We start from the raw sequence: 14,979 nt of genomic DNA on the forward strand, positions 1-14,979 counted from the left end.
GGCGCCGGCCCTCCGATGCCTAAGTCAGAGGGGGGCTTAACTTTGAAGAAGAGAGAGGGATTGTATGTGGAAGTCCGAAATAATCCCCTTGGGAGGAAGAGGCCTCCTCCCTCTTAGAGGGAGAAGCTCCCCTTTTATAGGGAGAGTGGCCGGATTACCTGTGATGTGACTGGGCGAATTAATGGGTTACCGTCACTGTCAGGGAGCTGTCACGATTGATCGGACCCGTTGGGGTGGTTGAACCGCCGGCCGTGGTGGGCCTGGGGTCCGTAGATGACAAGTGCATTGATTGCTGAGTGAACCGGTGGTCAGAAAGAGCCGTACGCTTTGATGGTTCAGTGATCCGGAGATCATCTTGAGCCGTGTTCATTTAATGACTGAGTGCATCGGAGGCCTGAGGGGGTCTCATGCATTAATGATAGGGTGTGCCGAATGCCTGCGGAGATCTTGTGCCTTAATGACTTGGGGATGGTGGCAGATTGAAGTGGAGTCATATATTTAGTTGTCAGATCCTTTGGAGGGTTAGGCGGAGATTGGATATTTGGCTAAGGCATGGGCTCGGCGGGGTTGCCTTTCTGGTCGGCGCTCTCTGGTCTCGGCCTTCTGGTCTCGGCTCTCTGGTCTCGGCCTTCTGTGCTCGGCCTTCTGTGCTCGGCAGCCTTCTGTGCTCGGCAGCCTGCTGTGCTCGGCCCGCTGTGCTCGGCAGCCTGCTGTGCTCGGCCTGCTGTGCTCGGCTCGCTGTGCTCGGCTCGGCCTATGAGCTCGATCACTTAGAAGAGCCCGATCACTTGATGAGCTCGAGAGCGGAAGAGCCCGATCACTTGGATGAGCTCGATCTTGCTGACGGATTTGGGTGCTATAATTGCATTTGTGGGGTGGTCCATTTTACCACCAACAGGTATATTCAACCAACCTTAAGAAGAGTATGGGATCAGTTGCTAATGTCTATGTTTTAGTATATTTGGCTCGAACGGAATAAAAGAATCTTTCTTCGTCAGGCATCCATTTTTTCTATCCTTCAAAGGATCCTCCACTCTTTTCATCTTTGGGAACACCCGGGCCGGAAAAAATGATTGAAGGACACCGTCAAATTTGGAATTGCATCTCCTCTTTAGCTTCACCTTAATTTTCTTTTTTTCTTTCTTTATATCTCTTCAAATCTTCTTTCCTTTTGTACATATACTTACTTCAAATTAATTAAATTGAGTGGGGAAGTACCTCACTTCCTCCACATTCCATTAAAAAAAAAATATCCATACAAAAATCATGTAAATCTATTATACTTCCAACAATTATAGAGAATTTATTTACGAGGAGAGCAATGTCACGGTCACAACAATTTCTGTTTTACTCGGCAACCCTTGCAATGAAAACTGAAAATTTTCCTATGAGGGACCCATCATGCGAAAATAATAAAATTGTATCCGATTGTATCCTCTTAGGAATGAAACGTTAGAGAAACAATCACACAGTTGTAGGAGAATTAAAACCATTCTTTAACCAACATGGATATAGTGGAATTCTTCCTAACCTCACATGTTTAGTCCTTTTTAAAATATCTGTAGTCAAAAGGACGAATACTGGTTGGTTCAAGGTCCACATCCGCTATAAGATGCAATGGATTTCTGCTGATCATTGACTAATGAGTCCAACTTGTTATGCTATAATTCTACATGGAAGTCAGTACCATTTGCTGGTCTGCTTTGGCTTACAAAAGTAATTTTGCGCGATGTGCACACCGCTAACATAAAAAATTGAGGAGAGGAGAAGCTATGCATAATAATACTACATTTCGACGTGACGTATTTTGTAAAAATTCATGCGCATATATGTTTAGTTATACATCGATTATTTTCAAAAAAAATTTAGATACTTATTTAGAACTACAAAAATCAAAAAATATCTTTCGATTAACCTCTTTAGAGAAGTTTTAGGTTGTGACAAATTGTAATAGAATGGATCCGTACCATGAATTTAGATCTTTAGCCTGACGAGTACATCAAAATTTAAATAAAAAGAATATGTAAGGATCTGCACAGACATATATTTAATAAATATTTATTAAAAAATATTTATATAAAATTAAAAAAAATTATAAATATTTTTTGGCAAGCCGAGTTGTTGGGTCGTGTCATGTAAAGCAGCAATGACTTAAAAAAAAGAAAAAAAGGGAAGCACGAAGGAAGAAAATGACAAAACCCTGAACATGCTAGCTCAGAATATTATATGGATCTCCTAGAAGCAATTTCGGCGTGGGTCCTGGATTGTCGAATTATTTTCTCCCACGCTGCTGAAACGCCACGTCGCCGCCGTTCCAATATACTCCCTCCCTCAAGTTGCAAGCTATGAAGCTCTTTCCAATCAAACAGGCTACACCTTATGTCGCTAGCGTGTCAGCTTTCCATTAGCTCTAAATTGGGTCCCACAGGCCACAAATCAGGTGGGACCCACGACCTTCAAAGAACATAAAACAGCAAGGGTCTGAAAGAGAGATTCCAGGTAAGAGAGCAACGGGGATTAAATTTTGCCCATATTTTACCGTTCGAATACGCTCTAGAAGTCAAATCCGACGGCTAAAAAGGCTTGGTTTTGCTTCTTCTCTCCCACGAAACAGAGCAACGACAAGAAGAGAGTTCGTGGAGAGCCACCAGAAAGTGACGGGAAGGCCAATGGAAGTGGCCAGAAAGGAATTCGGGGTTGGGGGGCCGCAAGGCTTTTTGGGAGCGTTAGGCGCCACCTGGCATTCAAAGCGAGTACAACCTCACATGGTAGGCTCCACCAAGACACAGCCGAAGCCATTGAATCCGGCCTCCCCTGCCCAAATGGTTGGCGGCACCTCCTTTCTTGCCCATTTTAGTGATTTTAATGCGATAAAGTTGCATTCCATGCCTCGTTTGATGTCTGTCAATAAATGGGCTTGGATGAGGAGGCTCTGGGAAAGGATTTTGCTGCTTGCTAGGGCTTTGATTCTTGGACGTGCATTGGAGGTGGATTTGGGGGACTAGGTAATAGTAAAGTTCTGATCTTTTCGATATAATGGGACTCCTTTACTGCTAATTTCTCCGTAATGGATTTGAAAATGAAGTACTTGTATGAAGTTTGTACCTGTTTACAGCATCTCGAATTTTCACCATTAGACCGAATTGTTCGTTTTCTTCACTGACATTCAGTACTTGAGTTGGTTGCAAAGGCACCTCTTTAATGGATTTAGAATGAGGACTTGGATAAAGTTCATATCTTGTTAATGGATTTGGAAGTTAGATTGCTCTAGTTTTTAATTTTTACATCAGCCCATTCTTGTGGTGTGTGCCCAGGTTTATCTGAGTTTGTTGTGATCCCTTTCACGTGTTTTTGCTTTTCTTTTTTCCCTTTCCTTATCTCATGAAACCCACACGGCTCCACTATCTGTGTACATGCTATTTCTTCTGATCTCCATTCCCCGCCTTCATTACCTAAACTCGCAATAAGAGAATGGTGAGATATTTGGGCAGAGAATGGTGAGCGATTCAGGCATGTGAGTTGCTCCTGTTCAAGATAGTGAGAGTAGATAAGTTTGAGATCTCTCCACATGGGAATGTGCTCCTTTTGTTCCTATGTGTTTTTATTTTTCTATTTTTGTAACTCTATCAGAGCAGAGCTATCATGTGAACGTCTCTTTCCTTAAGATGGTGCGCTGAACGCGGAGGAAGTGGGTTTGTTATATAGTATTATTTGAAGTGATGGTGCGTGACGCTAAAAGAGTCTACTATTGAGTGGTCGTCTGGGTCTTAGCCTATTGGGTATAAGAGAGGCGGCAATCAAATACTATTGAGGAACTTTGGCTGCTTTATTGCAGATCTGCATGTGGAAGTAGCTTGCAAAGAGTAGAATTGGAGAATAAGTTCAAGTTTGATATGGATCCTGAGATTGGAAAGTGTTCAACATCTCCAAAGGTTCGTCTCTTACACTCCTATCATTCCAGTTTTATGTGGTTGTCTGTGGTTTTTGATTTTATAGTGACATTAGATGTATGGGCATCTAGTTTGACGTGCTTATGTTGGTTTGAGCTCGAACATCTCTTACTGTGCGCTCTAGGTGCTTGAATTATCCAAAGCTTTTTTTTCTAGTTTTTCAAACTCCTCCGGCTTGTGTGATTGTGTGTAGTTTTGTGTTGATCATTAGTTTAAAAGGAATGGCGAAGAGAAGTATGGAAATCTTGTTTTGGTTTTTACAAGGCTGGATAACAGAACTTTGCTTGTGCTTCAACAATTTTTTGGCTGAATGTGTTTGCTGAATATTGCCCAATTGGTTTTCAGAAGAATTCTTGGAAGGCAACATTGCTCTTAGCATATCAAAGTTTAGGTGTGGTGTATGGTGACTTGAGCATTTCCCCTTTGTATGTCTACAAGAGTACGTTTGCAGATGACATCACCCATTCAGACAGTAACAAAGAGATCTACGGTGTGCTCTCATTTGTATTCTGGACTCTTACCCTTGTCCCTCTTGTCAAGTACGTCTTCATAGTTCTTAGAGCTGATGATAACGGCCAGGGTAATTTTTTTTTTTTTTTGGGAACATTTGTAATTCTCTTATGGTACCAGTGGTATCACCCCACTTTGTTAATTTTATTAGTTAGAAATCTGCAGGTGGTACTCTTGCACTGTATTCATTGATATGTAGACATGCCAAGGTGAGCCTTCTGCCTAATAGACAGGCAGCAGACGAAGAACTGTCCACATATAGCCATGAGTGCCCTCCAGAAACAAATTGTAAGTCAAGGATCAAGGTTTTGCTTGAGAAGCACAAGAACTTGCATACTGCTTTGCTTATAGTGGTTATGCTAGGGACATGTATGGTGATCGGAGATGGTGTGCTCACACCAGCTATATCAGGTAACTTATTTTAGTGCATTCTCCTGGTCCTCACATTCTTTTTGTGGTGTTCATATTTTTCTCATAGTTTATTTGATGGAAACTTACAAGTCCATTGTTCTTGCATCCAGTTTACTCTGCGGTCTCAGGGCTTCAGTTGTCTATGTCCGAAGTTCACCAAGAATGTAAGCTTCCAATCCATCATAAACATCCTAGTTTCCTGCACCTCTGTGCTGGTTACTGGCATAAACTGATTGAGTTTGCCTTCAAGTGAAAGTAAAAGACCTTTGAGTTCATGTTTTCATTATTTATAAGTTTTAATTGTATTAATAGGAAGCATAGCTCTTACAAATTTATGATAGAATCAAAAGGAAAAAGGTATATATATGCCACAAATGCACATAGTTCTGCCAGCTAACCCTAATATTCTTTATATCTGTTGCCTTGTTTAAATTATTTGAGTGATAAATAAGCTGATTCCACAACTCGAGGGCTCTAAATTTTTGTTATTTCACAATCAAGTTATTTCATTTGCAAACATTTACTTCTTGGTCTTATACCTTTTTATTACTTAACTAGTTTACCTTTCCAAGGAAAAGTACTTCTGTTACCACAAAGTTTATTATTTGTTACAACCTTTGTTGTTGAGAAATTCTAATCACAACCTAATGTGAAGCAATAGAATTAGCAATATTTCACTTCATCTGATAATCATTTTCATGCCATGCCAGTAATTTCACTCCTTGTATAATTTTGCATTAAATATGATATGATTTCTTCTGGTTCATCTGCACATTTTAGGAGATCTCTCCAACTTTAGAACATATTATGTCTCTTATCATAAATAATCATATTTGCTAAATCCATTGAATGCTCTTTTTATATCTCATCCACTGTATCTGACCAGTATCAGGTAATCTGCAGATGTTGTGGTTCCTATTGCTTGCTTCGCCATACTGTGTTTGTTTGTGCTCCAACACTATGGCACTCATCGGGTTGGTTTCTTGTTTGCACCAATCGTGTTGACTTGGCTAGTGTGCATTAGTGCACTTGGCATATACAATATCATTCAGTGGAATCCGCATATCTATGAAGCACTTTCTCCATATTACATGTTCAAATTCTTGAAGGAAACAAGAAAGGCTGGGTGGATGTCCTTGGGTGGTGTCCTGCTATGCATGACAGGTAATGTTTTAAAGAAGCATGAAAACTGTAGCTAATTTTTATGTATTAATAGTATATTTGAGGGTGAGCCTTGTTGCAATGGTAAGGTTTCTCCAATATGATCTGGGTTTCACAGGTTTGAAGCACAGAAATAGTCTCTTCGCATGCGGGGGTACGGTTACGTACATTTGATCCTCTCCAAACCCTGCAGTGGCATGAGCCTTGTGCAAGGGGCTGCTTTTTTGTATCTACTTCAAATTTGATGTTGGCTGCTTGATGCATATTACAATTGGCTCATGAGGAAGACATTGGATAGCAAGTTGATGATATAAAACTCGAACTTAATGCAGGCTACATTAAGCCAAGTGGAATTTTTGTCTTCCAATGATTAGTGAAGCTAAACTACATTAAATTGCTGGTTTTAGCTTCCATGTGACTATTTCATTATGAGATGCTTATAAGGTTTTTTTTTTTCTACAATAAGACTGAATCATTTTTAATAATTTACAGGAGGAGAAAGAATTCAGTTACTAATGAAAAACTAAGATATTAATGTTAGGGATTTAAAAATAGAAAAGGTAGGTGTTATAGGTAAATATCATGACTGGTAAGGTTGTCATCATTATGGATGCTTTATCGATGCCCCAAATGTATCAAATATATGACACAGACGAAACCCTTGATAAATTGTGAAACCATAGTTAGTTTGACTATAAATGATGCTTCATTTACAATATTGTTAACCATCTTTTTGCAGGTTCAGAGGCAATGTTTGCAGATCTTGGTCATTTCTCATACACTTCAATTCAGGTTTTTTTTCCCTTCATATTTTGATTGTATTAAATTTTTACGATTGTCATGAATATCTCTCATATGTCGGTTACTGCAGATCGCTTTCACTTCATTTGTTTATCCTGCACTAATATTGGGATACATGGGTCAAGCAGCTTATTTATCCAGACATCACAAAAATGACACAAGCTACCATATTGGTTTTTATGTTTCTGTTCCAGGTAATTTTTGCATTTTCTGCTACTCAAGATTATTTCAGCATATAGCTTTCTAAGTAACAAAACAGTAATATGGAACAAGATATTTGAATATTTGATGATTATGAATGCCAAGATACTTGCCTGTCTGTTTTGTCTTATAGCAGCAAATGGCACCATATTCTGTGGTTGTTCTTCTCACAGGCAGTGTGCTACTGGAAGTACACAACTGCCTCACATCATGACTATCGGAAGTGGAAACTATTAACATCATTAATTATGTTGCCAGTTCTCTGATGATGAAATGAATGAATAATGCATATGGTTTATACTATTTCCTTGGGAAAATTAATCGTCCTGCACAGATTTGTAGTTCTAGGGGCACATCAAGAGTAGGAAGAGTAGGGAGAGCTGAAGGTGGAGGAATTTAAAGAAAGATGGGTTAAAATATATCGCAAGTGAATTATCAAGGATTGAAAGTGGAATCTGTAGCTGAATCTAGATGTAAAGTGGAAATAGATGGCTAGGTGTACCTAGTATACTTGGAGAGTCTGAAGATCAAGGATGAAAGCACGAGGGTATAACGGTGAGATACTAATTGTAATAAACAATAAGTAGAAATCAAAAGATAAACAAAATAAGGAACCCAAACTTTTAAGAGATAATATAGAAGCTAACTAGGGAAATTTGTAGCAATTATACAAACTAAACTCGCAACAGGGTAAGGAGGGTAAGATGATACCTACATTTTGAGACACGGAAAACACACCAGTCATATGAACATACAAATGAGTTGGACTATATATTTGTCAAAGCTATGGTGATGGAGCTAACAATTTATAATTTTGTATCGTTGTTCTGTGTGCAGGATCCGTGTATAGTGTGAATGGTAAATTGTTTGTGAAGGATGGTGATATCTAGGAGAGATGTAAATGAATATCCAATCTATGTTGAACAAGGGTATTGATGACAATGTAAGAATTTGGGAAGATGTCCATGTAAATGTCGGAAACAAGGAAGCTATAATAGTAATCATCTGTAGAAAAGGAGTAGATTATAGTGAATGAATATTTAGCATAATTGCTTTAGTATGAAATGGGATACCTGAAGAAATATTGACAATCATAGGACAGATTGCCTTGGTATAATTACCAATCTTTTTTTTATGACATCATGAATATTAGGAGAGCCCCTGATGAATACAGGAAAACTACATATGGAGCTATGAGAGAATGCATGAACAAAATTTAAACATGGAATTCTATGAACCAGATTAGCAAAATGAACAGATCATATTTTTTCCTTTCCCCCTAACTCTGGTTACTGATGAAAATATGTATGACATGGACATGCATATTTTACAGTATGGACAGTAATTTTTGGCGGACAATGATGATCAATGAAGAAATACTTGTAACAGCAAAGGCATTTATGGAGCGATGACAAGTGCAGGGCACAATTAGGAGAAGGCAAGAAAAGTTCGCAAGTGAAAGAAGACATGGCTTTCAGATCTTGTCGATCCTAGTAATATATGCACAATATTTGCCAATATTCAGGAGGAGGCTGCTTCCTGTACATTGATTGCTACAATATTGTGCTATTTCAAGACATTAAAGGGTGAATATTGAATTGAATCCATCAGAAAAATGGTTAAGGATAACTAAGTCTATTTCTCAGATAAGAATAGATAGAGAGTAGAAAGGCCTAAGATCAGTGAGACAAGGATAGAGGTATACAAATTGCAACTTCAGTGTAGGAAAAAATGAAGGGTTATAGGATAAAAACTCACTCAAGTGTGACTGGTCTTTTAGGTGATTTGACTTCTGTCAAGCTACTTATAGTATTGCTTCATGTTCAGTTTAAGGTCAAAACTTCGAAGTCAGCTCCACTTTTAGATTGGTTTCAAAGATTTGGCTGAAACTTCATAAAATCCATAGTGGGACAAATAGAGGCCAGAGGAGTAGGTCGTACCTCTACTACATCATTTTATTATATTAATTCACAATAGGCACCAAAAATTTGACCTCCTAAGGCACAATATATTGTTCACCATAGGGAAGTACATCAAGCAGATACATTACTTGAAATCATAAAAGGAACTGTTATTAATTAGTAATATAATTATTTTTCTCTTATCTGAGATGGATAAAGGTGTGAGGTTAATGAATGACATTTTAGGAGGATATACAACATGTAGCTTTCTTACATTGTTTTCAGCAAATGATGGACCAAGACCATAAGCATAACCATTAAGCCTTGTTACAACTATATTTGTCCACGCTATGAATCTCATCTGCCAAGCATTCCTACATAGGGCTACTTCTACGCCAAAGCATTCACAAGTATCAAATTAAGTTAGATTCATTTCATAGCTTGACATGGTTTTGAGAGTTGGCTGTCAACCTAACATCCACACTCCACTATTTTTGTTCGAAGTTGGAATAGGCATTGGAGATGATTTTCAGTCAATACTGTATTTGAAAATATAGGACACAATTTTCATATTATTTGCACCACCTTAGTTACTAATAGAGGAGCGAATTTCTTGAATTCATGAGGCCATTATTACTGTCTTTTGAGTCATTAAAACTGCTTATGATGAAATTGGATTCCCTGGGATCTTTTGAAACATGCCCCAGTATGATGAAGTAAGGCTAGAAACACACTGTACAAAAGGAGTAGACTTACTTGGTTGCATATATGATGGAAAGGAAGGAAATCACATCTTTTATGGGCATCGGAGAAACATAACTAACTTGCTGATATTGGAAACAATTGGGGAGGAAGTGGATTCTAATTGAATGTTATATTCACAAGGAGACCGATATAGAGAATTTAAATCGCAATATCAATCTGTTTATGAGAAAGCAGGGGAAGAAAACTATTTCAGGTTTTTTATATGTCACAGTAAATATGGATTTTTAACACTGCAATGAATTTTCTCAACTCCATCGACTAGCATAAGCCTCTTGGATTCACAGTATAATAAGAGAATGGTAATTAGTGAAGGTAAAAAGTTATGACATACAACAGGACTTGGAATGCGTTTCTCAATGAGTACTTGCTAGCATTAAAATAGGCATGTTGCATCAAGACATGCCTCTTATAAAGGCAATGAATCATTCAGCCCATGAATTGGCTTAGTCCTGGTTCTAATAGAATATCTGTATCACACAACCAACAGATATAACTCCTACTGCTACTTCATCATCTTGAACACTAATCCGGTCTCTAGGAAAGGGCTTTGTATTGTCTTTCCAATGCAAACTTGCCAACTATGTAGTCCTCATTAAAATATGCTTTCAGTTTTGACTTTTAAGTTTCTATGTTTTCAGTTGTTTTCTGTACCATTTGCTTTAGCTTGTATAAACTTAATTGTGATTCACTGAAGTTCTTTTTATTAATGTGTGTCTGTGTGTATAGAATGTTTAAGATGGCCTGTCCTTGTGATAGCCATACTAGTTTCCATCGTGGGAAGTCAAGCAATTATTAGCGGGACATTCTCTATCATAAACCAGAGCCAATGTCTTGGTTGCTTCCCAAGAGTCAAGGTAGTTCACACCTCCAACAAGATAAATGGCCAGATCTATATCCCGGAGATCAATTGGATGCTCATGGTCCTCTGTGTAGCAGTTGCTGTTGGCTTCAGAGACACAAAACACATGGGCAATGCATCAGGTATGTTCATACATAAAAATATTGATGTTAAGGAAGTCTTCAGTCCTTTCCAATGTGCTCATTGCATGTTGTGTGAGATACATTTTATAATTAGCACATCCAGCACACTGGGAACTTTTTCCACGAAAACTGATGAGGCATCAAACTCTGCATTGTGTTTTAGTGTTAAATTCTAGCATGCTTTTTTTTTTTTTACAAATTTCATGACATCTTCAATCTGTTCCTACTGACACTTCTTAATTTTGGCTGCTTTAATTAGTGCTCTCTGCTATAAAGCTTAACTAATCCCCAACTTCTTCTAACAATGTGTTTTCCCCTTCTTGTCCAATGCAGGATTAGCAGTAATCACGGTGATGCTGGTTACGACATGCCTCACTTCCTTGGTCATAATCTTAAAATGGCACAAGTCCCCTCTTTTGGCCCTTTGCTTTCTCTTTTTCTTTGGCTCTATTGAGGCCCTCTATTTCTCTGCCTCCCTTGTTAAATTTCTTGATGGTGCTTGGCTTCCCATCCTTCTTGCCCTCTTCCTTATGATTGTTATGTTTATCTGGCACCATGCCACAATTAAGAAGTATGAGTTTGATTTACACAACAAGGTCTCCCTAGACTGGCTCCTTGCCCTGGGCCACTCCCTTGGCATTGCACGTGTTCCCGGCATTGGCCTTGTGTACACTGACCTTGTATCTGGTGTGCCGGCTAACTTTTCACACTTTGTAACGAACCTCCCAGCATTCCACCACATCTTAGTTTTTGTTTGTGTAAAATATATTCCTGTTCCATTTGTCCCACCTGCAGAAAGATACCTTGTGGGTCGAGTGGGCCCACCAGATCACCGGTCCTATCGGTGCATTGTGCGGTATGGCTATCGCGATGTCCACCAGGACATTGACTCGTTTGAGTCCGAGCTCATTATGAGTCTGGCTGAATTCATACAATCTGAAGCATCCTATCATGGAAACCAGCCTAGTGATGTTGTTGATGATCAGCTCACTGTCATTGGAAGCCTGCTGCCGAGAGATTATGAGTTTGAGGAAAACATCCAACGGGCAAGCACTTCAACTCAGTCCTCAAGTGAAAGAAATGTTAAGGAGTTGGAACCTGTGAACAGAGTGAAAAAAGTTAGGTTCCATATAGAGGTTACTGATTGCTCAGAGAAGGATGGGCCTGCAAGGGAGGAGCTGGAGGACCTGTTGACAGCACGAGAGGCTGGTACTGCATTCATCCTGGGACATTCACATGTACGCACAAAACCAGGGTCGTCGATCATGAAGAAGATAGCAATTGATTTTGGTTACAATTTCCTAAAGAGGAATTGTCGGGGACCAGAAGTGGCACTCCGAGTGCCTCCAGCATCTCTCCTTGAAGTTGGGGTGGTCTATGTCTTGTGAGCTGAAGCCTGTGCAGTGTGCCAAATTCTGTGGAGATGCATATAGCAAATTACCAGCCAAAGATCTCAGGAAGATATAATTTGTTTGGAAAGCCTTAAATGTGGTAAGATACAAAGTGAAGCTTTAGAAAGCATGCTTATTGAGGTTGCAGCCTAGCTGCAATCTCCTACAGGCCATTGCGTTGCTCATGAATAGAGCTGTCCATGGTTATATTGTATATTGAAATTGTAGTTTTATCTTCTCCATAAAATGATCTGATGATATTAGAGCAATGATCGTATGGTCAGCATTCAAAGTTTGTTTGGATGTGTCATGTATAATTTATAACTTGAAGGGACTCGACTAGTAGTCATAGGTATTTGTAACTTTTGAACAAATAGTGATTCACTTTTTGGTTCTACTTCTCTATGTCGGGCGCACTTATTATTTGTTGAGAGAGTTTTTCATTCAAAAGGGTTTATTTTATTCCTCAAGCATGTAGAAATGTGCTATACTCGAGCGCATTAGGCAAGCTCATGCAATCCTGGTTGTAATTACACAAAATGACTTGAAGATGGTCTTCAAGTTGTCAACTATGACAATTAGGGCTAGAAATGGCATAGATCTTGAATGTTCTCATAGGAAGATGGTCGTCTTATTCCTCTGAATTTTGAGCTGTTTGATGCATCTCTCTAAAACATCTACAATACATATATTTTTATTTGGATATCTTGCAAGTCATATCCAATGATTTATATTTTCATTTTGTAGTATATATTTGTAGCTAAAGCTACCATCTTCATCTAGATCAGCATCAACATTGACTGTGCTTTTTATGCTTTTGGTTCTGTCCTTCGGTGCCACTAAATATTCAGGTTCATTCTGTTTGTGTATGCCTAGATCACCTGATATGCGCTTCCGAGATCTGAAGGCCCAAGAAACCGCGCAGTGCTAAAAAAAACAATTCAATGGGGTGGAAGATCCACTATGATCACTTTTTCATCCAAGGACATCTCTCTTTCCATCTATACTACCAGGTTGGGCATGTGAGTTGATGTTGGGAGGTCTCAGCTCATTAATTTGAACCTGGGTAATTATAATATAGATGAGTCCCTCTACCTATCTTACAAAATAATATAAGATTTTTTTTTTTTAAAAAAAAAAATCTTCTTAATGAAACCATGCAACCTGAGATTACTTTACATGGAGTTTCAGAGATACAGAAACTCCATAATTAATAATTACAATATTTTAATTTGGGTAACCACAACAATCAGCATTATAAGGTGTTATGTGAAGTAGAGGATAGAGCAGATTTGGCAATATATAGGAAGTTGTGTATGTGATCGGTGACCAAGTTTGGTGACCCAATCAGCGGTCCTATTGCCCTCTCAAATGGAGTCACCAAAATCAGTCCAGCTGGGGTTTGGGTTTATATTTTGCGCAGAAAATAATCGATCTTCTTTCATGACATTAATCGTTGGATCATGCCTCACATGGACCTCAAAGCACTCCATATTTTATCTTTCATCTATCTACTTGTATAGATTTTGTAGCGGCTATTGCGTGATTCAACAGTGCGCATCATGAAAAAAGATGAATTATTTTTTTGACGTGGAAGATACAATCTGAACTTGTCCAACTACAATGCAATCCTCCAAACGTCTGAAAGAAATAGATAAGAAGAAGATAGGATACATAAGAACAAAAGTGAGCATACTTTTTTGATTGAATAAAAGTGAGCACACTAATCAAATTAAATTGGATTGGATGTGGATTTGTAGCTTGCATTAAGCACTTGTATAACATCTATTGAACCTGTCACGTGCATGGCAACGTGTTGGTAGTCTCCAGAAGCTGAAGGATTCCACGTTCATGCTTCCACAAAATCAGGGATTATTACTGTTGCCAGCATAGCTAGGAGCCTTGGTGGCCAGATGCGCAAAGTCCACTCAAACTTATGCTTGAGTCACCCATCTATTCCGAGGTATAGGGGAGAGAGTAGGAAACCTAACTTCAGCCCAAATAGAAGCATGACCTAGAGAAATTAGAGTTCAGGTTCTAATCCAACATATGGATAAATAGAAAACAAATTAGAGTCTAGGATTTTAGCCAATGAAGAGAATGGAGCAAGATATATATATATATATATATATATATATATATATATATATATATATATATATATATTATGGCTTACCTTTGATTATCTTCTGAGATAAATTGGAAGCGCTCAAATGTGAGAACTTTTCATATTTGTTAGTCTTAAGCGATCATCGCTTCACCACCCTGGCAAAAATGAGCATGGGAGCTAATTTATTTATTTTTTTGGAATAAAAAAGGAAAAAATTAATTTTATATAGCATATTTTATGAACATTTGAATTGAGAGATTTTTTTCTTCTTCTTTTCCATGAATGAATTGAGAGTTATTGGCCTTGTATTCCTCAAAAAGTGGAGTATATCCCGTAATTCTAGGAAATCCACGGGTTAGACCGGATAACAAAGATTTGCCTTCACCTAACAACTTCTAATCTGATGAAGTTAGAATTTCAACTCCAATTCCGGGTCCAATTACTCTGCTAATTAAGCAATGAGACATAATATGATTTGTTTATTTTAATTATATGATTTACTTACGTAATAAACAGATATATGTATATTCCAATGCAAATCCGGGTTCTCCCGAGACTGTCGGGTGCCCGAGGTGGGCAATTCCACCTGTCTGGGTTACAGAAGAATTTGCCTTGTAGCAGAAGAACTTAGATCCTAATACGGATGCAAGACGTAAAGCCCACTTTTTATACCATTATATATCGTTTCACTTCTTCATCCTTCAGCTTCTTCTTCTCTCTCTCTCTCTCTCGTTCCACTTCCTCCTTCCTCATGGATGATCGAGTCCTGCAACGCATCTTGCTGTTGCTGGTCGTCT

General features: G+C 38.6%; 1 protein-coding gene across 1 annotated transcript; it reads left to right on the forward strand.

The window, feature by feature from the left end:
* Window positions 1-2,787: 2,787 nt before the first annotated feature.
* Window positions 2,788-12,469, forward strand: LOC103713428 (putative potassium transporter 8). The gene is made up of 10 exons (XM_008800355.5): window positions 2,788-3,005; window positions 3,836-3,932; window positions 4,296-4,530; window positions 4,626-4,871; window positions 4,982-5,035; window positions 5,775-6,035; window positions 6,772-6,824; window positions 6,904-7,027; window positions 10,427-10,681; window positions 11,015-12,469. The coding sequence occupies exons 2-10, from the start codon at window positions 3,894-3,896 to the stop codon at window positions 12,067-12,069; spliced, it is 2,322 nt and encodes a 773-aa protein (XP_008798577.1). The 5' UTR covers window positions 2,788-3,005; window positions 3,836-3,893; the 3' UTR covers window positions 12,070-12,469.
* The last annotated feature ends 2,510 nt before the right edge of the window (window positions 12,470-14,979 follow it).

Source organism: Phoenix dactylifera, chromosome 8 (genome assembly GCF_051530095.1).
Source record: "Phoenix dactylifera cultivar Ajwa chromosome 8, Ajwa_hap1_PhDact_Kaust_v1.1, whole genome shotgun sequence".
In the NCBI taxonomy this organism is placed as follows: Eukaryota; Viridiplantae; Streptophyta; class Magnoliopsida; order Arecales; family Arecaceae; genus Phoenix; species Phoenix dactylifera.